The sequence below is a fragment of the Pseudopodoces humilis genome, chromosome 3 (assembly GCF_049639895.1).
Source record: "Pseudopodoces humilis isolate 2021_Gansu_Grassland_sample_001 chromosome 3, ASM4963989v1, whole genome shotgun sequence".
In the NCBI taxonomy this organism is placed as follows: domain Eukaryota; kingdom Metazoa; phylum Chordata; class Aves; order Passeriformes; family Paridae; genus Pseudopodoces; species Pseudopodoces humilis.
In genome coordinates this window covers 106,943,702-106,960,589 of record NC_142202.1, presented here as the reverse complement: position 1 = coordinate 106,960,589, position 16,888 = coordinate 106,943,702, and the positions used below count along the sequence as shown (strand labels likewise).

General features: G+C 36.8%; 1 protein-coding gene across 2 annotated transcripts in view; it reads left to right on the top strand.

Annotated features, from left to right (window-relative positions):
• The window catches only part of ATAD2B (ATPase family AAA domain containing 2B), a 73,814-nt gene extending 57,391 nt beyond the window's left edge, over positions 1-16,423 (top strand). For both annotated transcript variants that reach the window (XM_014251462.2, XM_005521831.3), the window contains exons 24-28: positions 286-423; positions 11,399-12,094; positions 13,691-13,818; positions 14,950-15,078; positions 16,147-16,423. In XM_014251462.2, coding sequence (XP_014106937.2) covers positions 286-423; positions 11,399-12,094; positions 13,691-13,818; positions 14,950-15,078; positions 16,147-16,188 — 1,133 coding nt within the window. In that variant the 3' untranslated portion in view covers positions 16,189-16,423. The remainder of the gene's footprint in view (positions 1-285; positions 424-11,398; positions 12,095-13,690; positions 13,819-14,949; positions 15,079-16,146) is intronic.
• Positions 16,424-16,888: the final 465 nt, after the last annotated feature.

Genomic DNA, 16,888 nt, shown 5'->3' with positions numbered 1-16,888 from the left:
TAGAGGAAATATGAATAGAAGGGTCAATCTTTGGAGACCCAAAGATAATGAAAGACAGTCACATTTTTCTAATCTATCAGAGCAGACAGTTTAAGACCATGCAACCAGTAAGTTCTTTTGTCAGAAGAAACCAAATATTCTTGATTCAAATCTTTATTTTGAATGTCCAGCTAAATTTTAATGGATATATTCCTACTGCAGTATGGTGTTCCAAGTTTCTTCTTTGATTCAGTAGATTCCTGCAGCTGGTTTATTTAAATAGGTATGATTGTCTTTTGCATGCAGGGTTATCAGTGCCAGCAGAACAGGTGACTCCTCATGGTTCCACTGTACGGAAAACAGAAGCCAGAGTTGAAGAGGTATTTCGGAACAAACAAAAACCTGCCATGGCCGTGTGGCCCAACTCCACAAATAAATGTGCTTGTAAGTACTTTGGGTTATAATTTTGCAAAATTAGAGGTCCTTTCAATGGCAGACATTTGATATGTGTCTCTAGTGGTGCTTACTGATTATTTCCAGAATTTCCAGAAGTAATTATAGGCATGAAACACATGGAACTAAGAAATACTCTTTCTAGCAGTCCATAAAATCTCTCCCCAAGAAGTTGTAAAGAAGCAGGATTTCTGGTTTTGTGATAATGAATAATTATTTTTCTAATGCAGTATGAGTATTTTGCATTTTTTATTGTTAAAGACTGTTTTCAGTATAAGGCAATTCAGATCCAATAAGAACACTTTTCAGTGGTTTGATGAGTTTTCAGGTTTGTTTACTCTGTGTATTAGCAGGTAAATAACCTCTACACTGCTTAATACTCTCACTTGCACTACATGGAATTCCTACCTTCAATACATTCAGTGTCATGCTGAAAGCTAGAAAAGAGATTGCAAATTTAACTGTATTTTCCTTTATGGCAATGGTTTTCAACAGTCACTAACCATTACTGGAGGATGTTAAGATACACTTCCTGGAGCCTATTGAATTAATCCAGTTAAGTGATCAAAATCTGTAGGATTGTGAGGTGTGATTGGGTAAGCAGAGGCACTGCTAATTATTTCCAAGAGGTAAGTTGATTAGAACAGCTGTTAGAACATAGCCGATATTTTCGCGGTAAGGAAAATAAAGAAAGACTACGAGAGAAAGTGAGTATGGGGGATATACTGATAGTTGAACCTGGCTTTCCTGCTGAAGATGTGGAGTCCATTATTAATATATTGGTAGCATTATTAATTATTGCTGATTGATGGCAAAGTGAAGTGGACAAATTTCTATTTTGGTCTTTGTGCTTTCCTTCATGGTGCTTTTCCTTGATGAGAAATCGTTTTCTAGGCATGGTAATAACTGCCCAGAGATGAACATTGTTTATATATGAATGATAGTGTTGATGTCAAATGGTTTAATTAATTAGAGGTGTATGATTTTATTTCCCGAAGCTGTAATTTCTTCCGTTAAAGGAATTAAAGTCAATCGTACAGAATTATGGTTAGAATAAATTGTTATATAATAAATTGATGATGTGGATCCAAGCTGTTCTTCATTCATTTGGCAGCTCATGCAAAACAGAGTGTAGGGAAGGGATTCCCAATTAATTTTTTTAAATTTCCTGTGAAGTCCAGGATGGAGATTCTCCCTCTGGCTGCTCTACAGAGCGCTTTGCTGGCTGTGCATGCTGAGCAGCAGACGGTGGGGTTTATAAACCTGCAAGCTGGACATCCCTTGGGAAGGGGGAGAGCAGCCCTTGCTGGTGACTTGCATCCAAAGCATCTCCGGTATCTCTCTCACTTCCCCTCTGTTGTGGAGGCAGCAGCAGTTGTTTGAAAACTCGAGTCATCAGCTGCGGGAAATTGCCAGTGTCTCTGTGCAAACAGCAAAGTTACTGTTAAGGCACTGATCCTGTTGGTATTTTTGTGATCTAGCTTGGAAGGCAAGAAAATTTGAGGCTTAGTGGTGTTTGGGTCTATGATGAAATGAAAATCTGCCTTTTAAGGCTGAGTCTGGGAAAGGTAACGAGTCCAGGAGGGATGTGATGTATCTAGTAATCAAGAGAGAGAACCAGGTAGCAATGAGCAATCAGAAATCTGTAGAAAGGGATTCAAGTAGTACATGGGCACTCTTGAAGATTGATGTGGTCAGTTCAGCAGAGACTAGAAATGAGGAAGAGAAATGGTCTTAAAAGGGTACTTGGAGGATAAGCTAGAGAAGGGTGAGAGCAGAACTGAGCAGATTGTGGGGAGCTCAGGTAGCAGAAAATGAAACTGGATTGTGATTGTTTAAATGGAAGAAGTAAGCTTGGAGAAGGGATTTCTGAAGAGTGATTATTTTAGAGGGAGAGAGGAATTTTTTATTGTCACAAAATAATATTTTTTAAGACTGTATTGTATTGCACAGAGTAACAAGAAAAATTATTAAAGTAGTTTAATTGAACAGGATAAAACCATACTTCTCAATAATTCTGAAAATAATTGCATGTTTTCTGCTGATTGAAGTTGAATTAATGTTTTAGAGGAATCTAAGGAAAAAAATATCCAATCATAACATTACTTTCCTGATCAGTTATCACAGTTATTTTTTAGGAGCTTTGTTTTACGGTATTTTAGAAAAGAGCTGCAAAAAGGTTAATTCAGATGACAAACCTGAGAACTGTAAAAGAAATTATTGTCAAGTTTCTTGTCTAAAAACAGAGAGCGCTGCAGACAGTGCAGTGTCCTTGCCAAATTTAGGGTCCTGCTCAGGGCTAGTACAGTAGAGAATGACAGTTGGATTATTATGTGTTGGTTTGTTTTCTGAGGTTATATATTTTATATAAAGCTTAATTTAGCTTTTAGTTATGTATTATTTGTGATTCATTTATTTTTTCTGCTGTATTTTAGATATTTTGTTAATTTGATTAGACCAGATGGGCTGTTGGAAATGTGGCATGTAAGTAGTTTTTCTCTTTGAAGGCATGGTGGTACACATTTCCTGAGTTACATTTTATCTGCAGCTCCCATTTCCCTTGTTGAAGGTACAGCTGTGTGGATTGTGTCTCTCAGCATAGATGAGTTTTAAAAGTATTGAATTATTAGAAGTTGCTGAAAATGTATTTGGGGAAGTTCTGCCACAATTTAAAATACTTCCATTATTGACTGTGTATTTTGAGAGAAGTGCAAGTATTCTGGTGGGAGCTTGGAATGGGACAGATATCAGAAGTCTGATAGAAATAGTTTTATGATTATAGAATCACAAAGTTACAGTGGTTGGAGGGAACCTCTGGAGATGTTCTAGTCTAGCTCCCCTCAGAGCTGGTTGCTCAAGGCTTTGTCCAGTTGTGTTTTGAACATCTCCAAGAATGGGGGTCCTGTGTCATGCCTGGGGAACCTCTTGTAGTGCTTGGATACAAACAATAAATTATTTTTATTAATTTTGAGTGTCTTGTATTTCAGCCTGTGCCCATTGCCTGTTGTCACTGGGCACTGCTGAGAAGAGTCTTATTTTACCTTTGTATGGAGCTGTGTGGAAAAGGAAACTACCAGCAGTGTGCAATTTGGTGTGTGTGCTAAATTAAATGGTTTAGATATATGTTAGCTCAGAAAGCATTAGCATCTCTTTAATCATTGGGATCCTCTATAATAAAACTGTATCCAACTGCTCCATTTTGCCAGTAGATGGGGCATGGAACATACTATTTTACTGTCTTGCACTTGCTTCTGTTAGTGCTGCATATAAATAAACTCTGTGGGGAAGATTTGGCTTTGCATTCTTACCCTTTTTTTTCAGCATTTAATGATAATATATTGTAGTGATAGACTGAAGATTTTATGTTTTCTTCATAGAGAAGATGTTTTTTATGCCATATGATAAATAGCATAGCTGTGAAAATGGCATTTGGAGCAAATAAAGAAAATTTAAATCCTTTGTGTTACGCAAACTATTAAAAATACAAGTTTTATATGAAGTTTTATGAAATATGAAGTAAATACACTGCTAACTTTTCCCAGTAATTTAAGTGATTAGTGGTCTCTCTAGAAAGAACTGTAGCGATACCAAGCAAGGATCTAAAAAACTATGGCAGAAAATGTTGTTTCTAAATAAATAATATTTTCTTTGCCTTTTTTTGTTGGTTTTTTTTTTTGGTTTTTGGTTTGCTCTTTTTCACCCTCAAATGGTGATCTTTGCTGTCCTATGGAACACTTTGTTTCTGCTTTATCATGGAAAGGCTTTTGTTTTGTCTGGTACTGGAGTACTTTTTAAAAAAGATTCATAGAAAGAAAAGGTCTTTCATTTACTGTCTTTCTCAGAAATTGTTTTATTCTCAGTCTTTGTCCAATTTTCATCTCTTTAGTGTCTCTTCTTTGACCTTGCTGTTACAGTGGTGTCAATGATCGCTGTACTTTAGGCTTCTGGGACTGCAGCAACGCCTTATCAAAGGACATGGTAGATCAGATGCCCGTATGGTTTTGATAATTTGAACTATTTTCTCCTTTTGCTCTGGTTCTGAGTTCAGATTAAAAAATTGGATATTGGCAAATTAACAGGCATTCAGATGCTAACATGAAAATCCTAGTAGCTGCTGTTTTGTCAGTTATCCTGTATTGGCTGCCATTTAGTTTTCTCCCACTGCTTTCCACATTTGACTTGGATTAATTGTCACTTGAGATAGAGGCAAGTACTGTCACTTGATAAGCACCATTAAAAAAGATTTTCTGGAATGTGAGGATGTCTTTACTCAGAGCTGGGACAACTGTCTCTTTTTATCTCTGTCATTTTGTTCTGGGTAGCGTAGGAGTTGGCATTCTGGATGGGAGTGGTTTGATCTCTTGTGCATGACACTGCCTTCAGCCAGATGCTTTAAAAAAAAGTTGCAATCATTTGAGAAATATTTTTTTTTTCATGCCTGTTTTTGAAAGAAATACCAATGTAGCTGATGATTCCAGGTTGGTTAGCAGTTCTTTTAAACCCCATATGCTTTTAAATTCTTCTAATTTAAAATGCAATGTAGTGAATTTGTGGGAGTTCTAATAAATCTTGACTGCCTGTTCTTTTTTGGGATCCCATCAAACTTTTGAACTCAGTGATATCTAGTGACAAAGAAATTTTCTTTCATCACTATTAAATACCTGCCTATTGAATTAATCAAGTGTCTTTTTTCTCTGACAGAGGGCTAAGTGGGTTCTACAATTTACCTGATCAGTGACATTTTTATATTCTCTTGTTCTTTCTTTATAACTCAGTAATGCAAGATGGCTCAGCCTCTCTTAAGGTTTTCTTGAAAGCATTATCATCACCTTTCTTACAAACATGGTAAAAAGATCTTCTGAAGTAGTTTGGCTGTTTTTTCTCCTCTTAAGTGGTATGCACAAGTGATGTAATAAAAACAGTTTTCTGACCACATAGATCCCTTCCTTCCTCCCTTTTGAAAACTGTGGCAATGATTGCTTTAAATTGTTTTAAGACTTAGTGTTTCTGTCCACTGAAGTGGGTTTTTTGGGGGTTATTAACTTCATTTATTAACTTCATATTTTGCCTCCTTGACAGAGAAACCACCCAGTAGACATGAATCTTTCTTGTGTTTGTTCATGGCTCTCTTGCAGCAGGAAGGTGTCATTCAGTAGTCCTTAAGAGCGAACTGAAGGTACCAAGGATGTGTATAGCTGCAATAGTTGCTCTTGTACAGAGCTAATCAGCAGAGGGGAAGTAAGCAGATCTGTAGAGGTGGAAAGTGTAAAAATTATCTCCGCAGATGACAATAATCTGATTGTCTCTTCTCTTCTGACTTCATTTGCCTCTTTAATTTTCCAGTGTGACTGTCTTGCCATGTATTTTTACTAACATAATTACTCTGGTTTCATGTAAATTATATTTTTATCTTGGTTTCCCAAGAAAAATCATACCTGTGCTCTGTCCATCTCTGCTCCCCTAATAACTTCTGAATCATTTAGCAGAGTTCAGACAGATTTGACAGAAGTTGAGAGCTGAAAGATTAGATTCCTGCAGGTTTTGTGAAAATTGGTAGCTGGACAAATGCACGTGTCTACTGCAGGAAAAGGAGATAGATTGAAAATGGTAGCTGAGCAGGTAAAACATGGTATTGACCAGGCACGGTATGCACACCTCAGAGGGAGTGTGTCCTGTGTCCTGTTCAGCTGTGGTGGGGAGGAACAGGAGACACTGGGATAGTTCCATGAGAAAAATTGGGAAGAGCTTGGGTGGAGAGCATTATTTGGGATGGTAGGGGAAAGCAGTTGACTGGGAAGAAAAATACTTGGAATGCTGCAGCCATGATTGCTTTTGTACCTATTTCAACTCCTCCTTATGGAACTTGACTCCTCCTTTTTGAGTAGAAATGCATGGATTCTTCAAGTATTTGTTTACAAAACAGAAGCTGTTATATAAGGTGATAAAGATCATAAATATGTGAAGTTGTTGCATGCAGTTCTTTTCATGTGTTTGTCAGTTTTGTGCTCTGAGCGCCCTCCATCTAGGTGAAGAAAACTACATCTTTTAGGGATTAGTTCCACAGCCACTTTAAGGTGGTCAAACTGCAGGTCACTACTAAAGAGGCTGTCTTGCCTTGTCACCAGTGGCATATTCCCACTGTGTTCCTGTACAAGCACTGTCATTCATGAGTTGGAAAGCTCAACCGAAGATGTTGAAAGCTAACCCAGAAAAAACCCCAACAGCCTAACATTTCAGATGGATTTAGTCTCCTTATCTGTTTTACTGCAGGAACGGTAGTGCTGCACAAATGAGGCAGTGGAAATGCTATAGCTGGCTTTGGAGGGAGAAATGGCTTTGTTAGTGGAAGCTGGCACCTCACTTGCTTTTTAAGCCATTGTGGAACTGTGATCTGTTCTTTCTTGCTGCTTATCTCTGACTGCAGTTTGGGACTTAGTGAGTAGAAACTCCAGAGACTTTCAAGTGGACTATTTAGTGCCTCTTGGTAAGGAATGTGGAGCTACTGGAAGCAGCTAAATTACTGTGGCAGGTACATAGATATCCTGGATGCTGTTTAAGAGAGTGTAAGCTGCTGGTTGTAAGTGATTTCTCAAGGTTTTGAGTTACTTTACACACAAGACATCAGAAAGGTGTTGAGGGTTTTGATCATGGAAGAAAAACTTGAAACACGTGAATTGCTTTAAGTGGTTCTTGATACTGCAGAGTGAAAATCTAGATCCATGGTGATCTTCCTTGCCATAAGAATCTTCTTTGGGTTTTAATCCCCAGGAATTCTTCATGAAATACAGTAACAACAGAGAATTTACTGTTTGATGAATGTCAGTTTTATCATTTGCTGTCAAAGGATTCACATGCTCTGATGGGTTTTAGGCAGTGTGGAAGCATGGAAGGGGTCTTTTCTGCAGCATAAAGTGAACTGTTAGCCTTGAATACTGTGCTGCACTCATGGTACTGCAGTAGTCAAACTACAGAAATTTCAAGAAAAAGATCTCTGCTGCATCTTACTAGGGTTCTTCCACATTAAGGGAAGCAGACTTGCTTGTTAATAATTGACAGTCTCTGAATCATCTAATTATGTCTGCTTTCTTTTCCACTGTTAATTTTATTTCTCTGTAGTCTACAGTTCTGTCACTGTACTGCTGGATTTGGGGCACAGGAACAGTGCATACCTCAGCTCCAAGGCTTCTGTACCATTCACCCATTTTTTTGAGATCTCTTTTCCTGAGACCATGGTAAACAGAGAGGTCAGAGTTACCTCTAGGTCTTGCAGAAATGCTTTGGGAGAGTAGGAAGGAGTTGAATTTTTTGGTTCATATTGTTTAGGATGTTTCTAGGTTTTTTTACTATCACTGTTCTTTAATAGCTGAGAACAGTGCTCTGCTCTGGACAGGGTTGGTACTTATGTCACCAGATGATGTTGTTATTACTTAGTGTATCTGACTGGAGAATCTTCAGGCAGCACCTGTCAGTTGGTAAGAATTCAGAATTTCTGAAAGTCTGCTACAGGTTTCATTTTATTTAACGTCATCTAGAGGACTAGTTCTTCTGAAGTAAGGACAGTACAAAATTTATTTTTAATGATGCCTATGGTAAATGCTGTCTGCTTTGTTTATGGGTCTTTCAGATTACTCTGAAATTGTCTTAACATAGGAATGGAAGAATTGATGAACTTCAACTACTGCTTAACAAAATGTAAATTTTCATTCAGCGATTAATTGCATTGTATTACATAGCACTTCAAAAAAATGCTGTCTGATCAATAAAAAAAATGATTGTGCATCTTAGGAAAAAAAGAACAGGGGAAGTTTAGTTTTGATACCAACTTCATGTGAACCTGAGTGAAGTGTTATGTGTGACTTGTGGTCAGACAGGTATTTATTGTTATTAAAAATGCTTATTAGTAATTTACAAAAAAGCAAAACAGAAGCTAGAACTGAAATTAAGATCTCTTTGGCAAACCTGCAGAGGTTATGTGAGTATCATAGAGTGAATAGTTGGCCAGTTTAGAAGGCAAGTGAATGTATTCATGTGTGAATAATTGCTATTATAATAGTTGGAGGTAGAGAAACTCAGTTTTATAAAGCAGGATTTTTCTGACAATAGTATTTCCACTGCCTCTGGCACAAATACTGCCAAAAGACTGGGTATCAATGGGGAGATTTCTGATGAGTAGTTTTGAAAGGAGTAATTGGAAAGTGTTAAGGTATTAAGTTGCAATTGTATGTACTATGTTAATTTTTTAAACAAAGTTCACTCAAAATTTTTCTTCTGTACATAGCTGTCCCATTTTGTTATCTACAGGAAGCTGATAGTGTGGCATGAATCATACTGACTAGAAAATAAAAAGTTTGGCATTCTGCTCTTGATAATTTACAGTCTTCTAAAATACAAACATTACGGAAGTGAAGACAGGATTCCAGGTTAAGTTTATTTTTTAGCAGCAATCTGTTAACCCATTAGTTCCTCCCCACTGGCCCTTTGCATCAGTTTTGCATCAGTTTTACCCTGTGGTAGCTCCTTCATCCTTTTAAAGTCATAATCAACTGTCCTGTAGGATTCAGTTTCCTGCCCCATATGGCAGCTTCTCAGATCCATGATAATCTTGCAGTAGTGTCTTTTTCTTTCCAGGAAATATAAAGGGGACCTAAATAGGTTATGAAATCTGGTGTCAGTGTCTACAGTTTGTCACATGGTTTCTGGTCCATTAAGCACTTCTACTTGTACCACTCCCTTAACTGGGGGAATTAAGCAGGACAGAAAGACTGGTGGTGGGTTTTGTTTTTAAATGTTGTATTCCTTGCCCAACTTTTCACTCATTTAGTAAATTTGCCTAACGCTTCACTCTGTGTAAAAGAAAAATCTGTGTAACAATGTTTTGGTTGCTGAGGATCTGGAACCAGAATTTCCTCTGTCATTCCAAAAGACATTTCTGTCTCACTTTTTGTTGTTGCTTTGTCCTAATTAAAAACAGCAGTAAAAAACAACACACATAATGCTTGTTCAAAAATACTGCATGGGACACTGAATGAGCTGGACTTGTTGACTCTCACTTGGGAAAGACTTGAAATTTAATGAGATGGGTAATACAAGGATTAATTTAATTTTGCTTTAAAGTGATTTCTCTCATACTTAAGAATTTTAGGAACGTACTTCTGTGTTTAGGCAAATTGTGGATTCTCATCCCAGGTGGAACTCAGTTTGGACAGATACACCAGTAAATATTTGAAGTACAGTTCACTGATACAAAAGATGTCAAATATACTTCACAACATCTGAATTACAGCAAAGTCTGCCTAAGCAGCCAAAAATCAGTGTATCCTTAAAAATTTCCACTTATTTATTTATACATTCAGGATGTGCTAGATTTCCTTTAAAAGACTTCTATTCACCCATCTTTGGAGTTACACTGAGGCTCAATCCACTGCGTAATAGAGGATTATTTTTATTTTTGTAAGTTTACATTTCACTGTTTAGTTTCAGATTTGCTGCTTCAGTGATTAATGAAAATCTCTTGCACAATTTAGGGAAAAAAATACATGAACTCCTGAAAAGTTATGTGAGTAGATTGTAGTTCATCATCAATAAAAAGTGACATTGGCAGTAGAAGTCACTATCAGATCTTGAATATAGCTGGAGAAAAAGGATTTTTCCCCCCCTCAAATCTTGCAGTTCTCCATAAAGATTATTTGTAACAATAAATACACATTCCAAGTGAGACTGTTTTTATTGCAGTGTGATTGTATCTTTAGATAGCTTTACAGCTAAAGGGTTAAGATTTACTCCTAATGTAGTTGCTAAACTACCTGCTTGCATACAGCACTCATGGGGAGAAGTTCTGGGTACAACTGTGCTTCTGGGTGGCTGTGAATTAATTCTCAACACTTGTACCTGTATAATGCTTGTATCTTCAAAGCAAGATGTTTGTAGCTCAGTGTGTGGTTGGCAGACACAGGTGTAGAACTTAATACCCCATAAATCAAAGCAACTTACAGATATAAAGAACATTATGGAGGTGCTCAGCATAAGAGTTCACTTTGAAATGGAAGGAAATTTGTCAGTCTCTTGTTACTGTTGGCTGTGATTTTCATTTATAGTAGTTGCCCACAACTTAAGCGATTTTGCGAAACTAGGACAGTCTTTATCATTGCTTGGATTTGAACGTAGAAGCTTCACTTTTTCCCAGTGTCTTCCTCGGTCTTCTCAACTGTGTCTAGTTAGTGCTTTTGAAAAGGATGTTGACAGTAGCATTAGGTTTGAATGGTCTTCCTTCTGCATTTGCTCATTAAATTACAAATATGCCCCAAAGCCTTTAGATCGGTACCTTAGTTGTATCTCACTACAGATAGGTTAATAAAAGAAAATGACCTTTCTGAAAAATAGTTTATTATGTAATTTTTCAAAGGCACAGAAAATAAAACTAAGAAATAAGAGAAAGTAAAATTTCCTGGAGAAATAATGAAAAAAGGATCACATGCCTATGTTGCTTCAAGTTGAGTGGTGCAGTATGGCCCTCATATTTGTCTCTGGTTGGAGTAATAGGTTGGATTAGAGGCTTCCTCATATCCCTTCCAACTGAATTATCCTATAAATCCATGGATTGCACTTTCATTTGTTCTATTGTATAATCATTTCAAATCACTGAAGAGCTAAAAAGGGAAAATGGTAATAACTGTCTTTAGAGTCTCCATTATCCATATGAGTTACCCAAATTACTACATTGTTGCTTAGCTGTTTTAAGTACGAATTTCTTGTTTCTATAGTTTAGGAATTGAGTGGATGACTGAGTGTCCACTCCTTATACTTCTAAAATTCCTTGTTACCTCTAATTTGTTCACATTCAAATCGACAGACATCTTATTTTTCCTTGAAGAGTGAAGATTGCTTCCCTGAACCATATTGTTATATCCTGGTCTCTTTACTGAGGGGTGCCTGTGCATCTAAAAGTGTTTGTGTTGTTTGTTTTCAGTTCGAATAAGGAGAAAATCCAGACGGCGCTCACAGTGGGGCAAAGGCATTATAAAGAAGAGGAAAGTCAATAATTTAAAGAAAGATGAAGATGATGCAAAGTTTGCTGATGATGAAAATCATGGTGAGGACAGGAAATTGCTGGAAAATGGAGAGCTAGAGATCAGCACTGACTGCATTGAGGAGAATGGAGAGGAAACAGGAGACCTCTCTATGACAAATGATGAATCCTCTTGTGATATTATGGATATAGATGCAGAGCAGAGGCTTAACAACGGGACATCAGGAAAGGAAAACAATTTTGCATCAACAGAAGAAGAGAGCTCAAATGAATCCCTGTTAATAACTGACAGTGTTATCCTGGGTGCTGAAAAAGAATTAAGGAAGGACTCTACATTGAAAGGGGACTGTGTGAATGGAGAGACATCTGTACACAGCTCCAAAGGTGTACCTGTTCCAGCCTGTCATAATGGTAAAGTAGAATCACTTGATGTTGCTTCACCCTGTGACAACAGTGATGGGTCTAGTAACAAGCAAAAATCTTTATCTGAAGATCAGCCAAAGGAGAAAATGGAAGCTTCCAGTGAAAGTCATGGAACTGATCCGGTGAAAGCTGAGTTACCACATTGCAGCAATAATGAGAAAATGCTACAGAGCACAGACATTGAAACTAAAGATGCTGAAGCAGATAAAGAAGGTATAGCTTGTTTGTCATGTTTTTGTCTTTATCTCAGTGTCCAAGTTAATCTGTGTATTTTTCGCTGTAATATCTTATGTTACAATTATTATTATATAGTTAAATTTTTTTAATTACTATTTATTTGAAACTCATAGTATGCTTACAGCATTTAATTCCACATAGAAAAATTAGAAGTGCAATCTTGACTTGCTGCGTTTTTATCTTAGGCAAGAAAGCTTATCTCCATACTAACACTACTCCATTCATATTTGTCAGCTTTGTCGGAAATACTGAGGTAACATTAAAACAATAATTAAATATTTAAAAATATTACAAATGGCAAGAAATACAGTACATATTTTGGTCTGTATATTCTGTCTGATTTATATTTTGATCTACATGATAGATATTGACTTGTTTTGTTAGAGAATATAATATTGTTGTTGACATTGGGTAAAAAAGCATAAAAATAAAGAATGTATTCCTTTAAAAATTTGCTCATAGCAAAAGTTGAAGTAGTTTAACTCATAGCAAAAGTCAGATTATTGTTTATCTGTTGGAGAAGGTATCTGGTTTTGGAGTCACAGTGAACACAATAACAGTGCAGGAAAAAGATAAGAGGAGGAGGAAAATTCTGGTGGTGTAGAAAAGAAGGGGCCATGTCCTTTGAAGACAAGAGAGATAGTTTCCTCAGGGAACAGAAATAGAAGCCTTATGCATGATTGCCTTTTTAATGAGCTTTCAGAATTATCTAAAAGAATGAAATCTTTACTTCAAAAGTTAGCGCTGAGATTTACAAAGTAAATGAGCTTTAATGAGAGATCTGAATTATGAGAAGATTACTGTGTACATGTTGGCTGTTTGTACATACATATTTTCTCTAAGGGTAAGGAGAATAATACAAGAAAGGTCTTAGGAATATCACAAGAAGAGCATGATGTGTTAAGAGCCTTTACATTTCTGAATTTGATCGGTGAATTTTGTATGCTTTAGGATGGTTATAATAGCAGGGGTCCTCAGAAGAAAAGGTATTTTAAATAGTTGAGGAGGAAAATAGTGAATGAATGTAGAGAGAGTATAAGGAAATAGGAAAATACTTCATTCTTTGCAACAGGATTGGTCAATAGCTTGAATACAGAGATGGAAGAAAACAGAAACATGTAAGCATGAGGTTTGGAGTAGAGCAGATGTTGGAATATTGTAATGATGAAGACTTGGGATGCTTTAGAGAGAAAAATTAAGATTTGTTTCACTTGAGCAGAAAGAATTTCAGCATTTGCCTAATGTGTGAACTTGCTTTGAAGCCATTTAATTTGTTGTTGTTGAATAGAAAGATACGATGAGAACTCTTAGTAGAATTCAGTTTTCATTCAAAGTTGTCACTTCGGAGTTGGGTTTTAAAGATTTCCAGTTTTGTGTGTGCCTTCTGAACTGTGGGTTTCTGCACCTGTAAACATTCAGAGTTCAGCAAAGCTGATGAATAATGTGCACTGCTACAATCTTGCTTGATTGAAAACAACCCAACAAACTAAACAAGCAAAATCAAACTGAAGTGAAGAAATAGGCTGCATTTTGTGGGACTGACAGTGCTGATAATTGTTTTTCAAATTACAGGTTTGTTCAAAAGCAAGAAAACGCGAAAAGTCGCTGTGGAACAGTCAAAGCCCACAAGTTTGGAGCAGGTTCCAGAGGAACCTTCAGATCCCTTACCCTCTGTGGTTGTTGACCATGACAGACTAAAGGTAACAGAACTGAAAAAATAAATTGAACTATTAACAGACTGAAAAAAAAGCTTCCTTTCTGTGTTCTGAAGCAACATTTCCTTCAGTTTGGACTGCAAACAAGTATTCTGATGGTAGTAACTTTTAGAAATGATTTGTCAATCAGCATTTTTTGGATGAAAAGTTAATAGAACTACTGAATCCTTACTGTCCCATCATTACTACCCTTATAATCCAGTAATGACACAGAAGTCCACTCTTTTAATTGCCATTTTTGCAGGTACTCGTGTGTTAATTGGCTGTGCCAGGTACCAAGAAACTGTTGGGTGCCTGGTAATTAGGAGTTAACATCATCTTTTCCTGTGTAGGTATACTTGGTGGAGAAAACATAGTGGATTGGAAAGCAAATAGGAATTTGTGTTGATGTTTTGGCATTACAGACTGCTAGTTAATTTTCTTTCAGTTTTTTTTAAGCAAAGTTACAAGAAAGTTTGCTCTCTTCTGTTGTGAAAAGTAGTTTGACCCACTGTGACCTATGAAATTTAGATCCCATTTTCTGTGGAGTACAGATGATAAGCTCTTTGAAAACCACAGAATTGTTATGACAGGAGAAAAAAAAATCTTAAATGTCACTCTTTGCTACTATGTAAAATACTTTCACCTTTGTTATTAGAAATTTTACATGTGTTGTGTCCTCCTTCTACCCCCTTCTCTTTTTTTGTTCCATTTATCAACATTTGTGGAAGTACCAATGTTTTCATGTGGTGGTACATTTTTCTCTGCCAGCATAAGTTCCTAAAAATGTCTCTTTAGCCATCAAAGTTTTTAGGGTTTGCTTTGTTATGATGACTGACCAAGATGAAATAGGATGAAGTAGCATTCCAAAAGAACAAACATTGCCCCAGCTATACTGAGTAAAAGAATCTTAAGAGGAAAAGTGTGGGTATAAGTGGAAAAGTGAAGAGACATCAAGTCCTTTTTGTATAAATATTGAAGCAGTGGCCCTGCTGATACCCGGGTGTGGTTCATTTCATTTGTATGTATCCCTTCAAAGGAGGGCTTCAGAAAGACATTGCATTTCTGATTTGTCCTTAAAAAAAATTAAAAAATTATTATAGAAATACTCAACTTCACCTTTTGTTGTTTCAACAGAAACTGCTTGATTTGGTGGTTAAGAAAAGTGACAACCTGACTGTTGACCAACTGGAGAGATTGTATTCACTCCTCAGTCAATGCATCTACAGACATCGTAGAGACTATGACAAATCACAACTTATAGAGGTGATGTTGTACAGCTTCTTTTATTCTTACCTGAATATTGTGAGATAGGCTTTTCAGAAACTGTTAATCTGTCAATTTAGTATTCTACTAGCAGGCAAAGCCTTTAATAGACTTTGAAGAAGGTATCTATAAAAAGAAAAAAGCTTGGTGTAGTAACTTAGAAACTGGCAGTTGTTTCTAAGAATGCTTTCTGCAGAAGAAATGCAGTGCGGCATGGTGGAAGCCAGGTGTCTGCCTTGCTGTCATCCTTTGTCACTGAAGTGTTTGCCCTCCAAGGCCTCCTGTACATCAACAGCAAATTGGTCATTTCACCATTGGCACAGGCTGATGCCAGCTCTGTGTGTGCATTCCCCTCCATCACCACTATTCTAACTGCAGAGGGGTTTGGATCAGCTTGCTGATTCAACTGATAACCAGCCCTGCTGAGAAAAGGACAACAATTGCTACTTTCCAGTTGAATCACTGAGCACTAAATATTTTTCTCTATGAATAATTTACAGCACAACCTGGAAAAGCCATAGTGAGAAGGTTCTGTAGAGTTCCTGCAGAATACTTTTCAAACTGTTTTCATGCTATTCTCTGCCATATTCACCTAAAAATGTGTTGAGAGTCTGTGCAAGATGTTAGGTAGATTAAAAAGGCATTTGTCCAGCAGGAGTGTGTAGAGACCAATCTTTACTTTGATTATCCAAACTGTGCAGACATGTGGTTACAGCTGGGTCACCAACAGCATAAGTGTGCAGTTAAGACTTGAACTCATGCAGTGTACCACTGCAATGCTTTTCTAATATATATTGAGCACATTAATTATACAAGTAACTGTAATACGGCTTGATTTTTCTCATGGACTATCATAATAGAGTGGTTTTCTGCATTAATACTTCTTTAATGAGTTCCCTCTTTTATCATATTTTGCTAGCAGATAGCAGCTAATAAACAGAAACGTCTGTTTTCATATATTTATTTGTTCAGATTAAAAAAAGTATCACAGTAAGTACTACTACATAAAGTAACTCTATTTCTGTTTCTCTATATTTATGAATAGTTCATGGTCTGTGTCTTTTTCAGGAGATGGAAAGAACAGTTCATGTGTTTGAAACATTCCTGTGAACTCGTCAAGATGGGTGGGTTTATCCTCTCAAACTGCTCATGGGAGAGCAGTCCTCTGAGCCATTCAGTTTCCATTTGCACCAAGTATGTGCAGAGCCTTGGTCTTAAGTGCTCTCTCTCTTTGTTTCTGTTGAATTTGGTGCTATTGTCTCAGGTACCTGAAACCAACCAGCCTACAAGAACCAAACGGAACTTCACATAATTGTATCTGATATAAATAAAGAATACAATGCCACAGCTTGGAGATTTTTGGTGCTACAGAAACTATTCTCATTCCTGCTCTTGTTCACTCTACATGCATTATCTTTGGGGAAACTTCAGGCAAAGTGAAGACCAACACATACAAGAGGACTGGAAAGAGCAGATCTAAGTTGAATATTTTTAAACAGGCAACCTTTTTTTTTATTTTTTTTTCAAATTTTTCTCTTCTCTGGGGTTATGGACAAAAAAAAATCTGTCCTAAAGAAGGCAGTGATGCATTGTGGTAGGAATCTTGAGTAACTGGATGTACAGAAATTTGAAGATGAGGCTCTCTAGAACTGCCTTTAATGTGCCTTTTAGTCAATTGAGAAAGATAAGGCTAAGCAATTTGTTTGGATTATAGCAAATGGCAATGTTAGAAAGCTGTCTGCAGAATGAAGATCTCCTAAAGGATGAATTATATTCTCTTCATTGGATGGCAACCAGTATTATGGTTTTA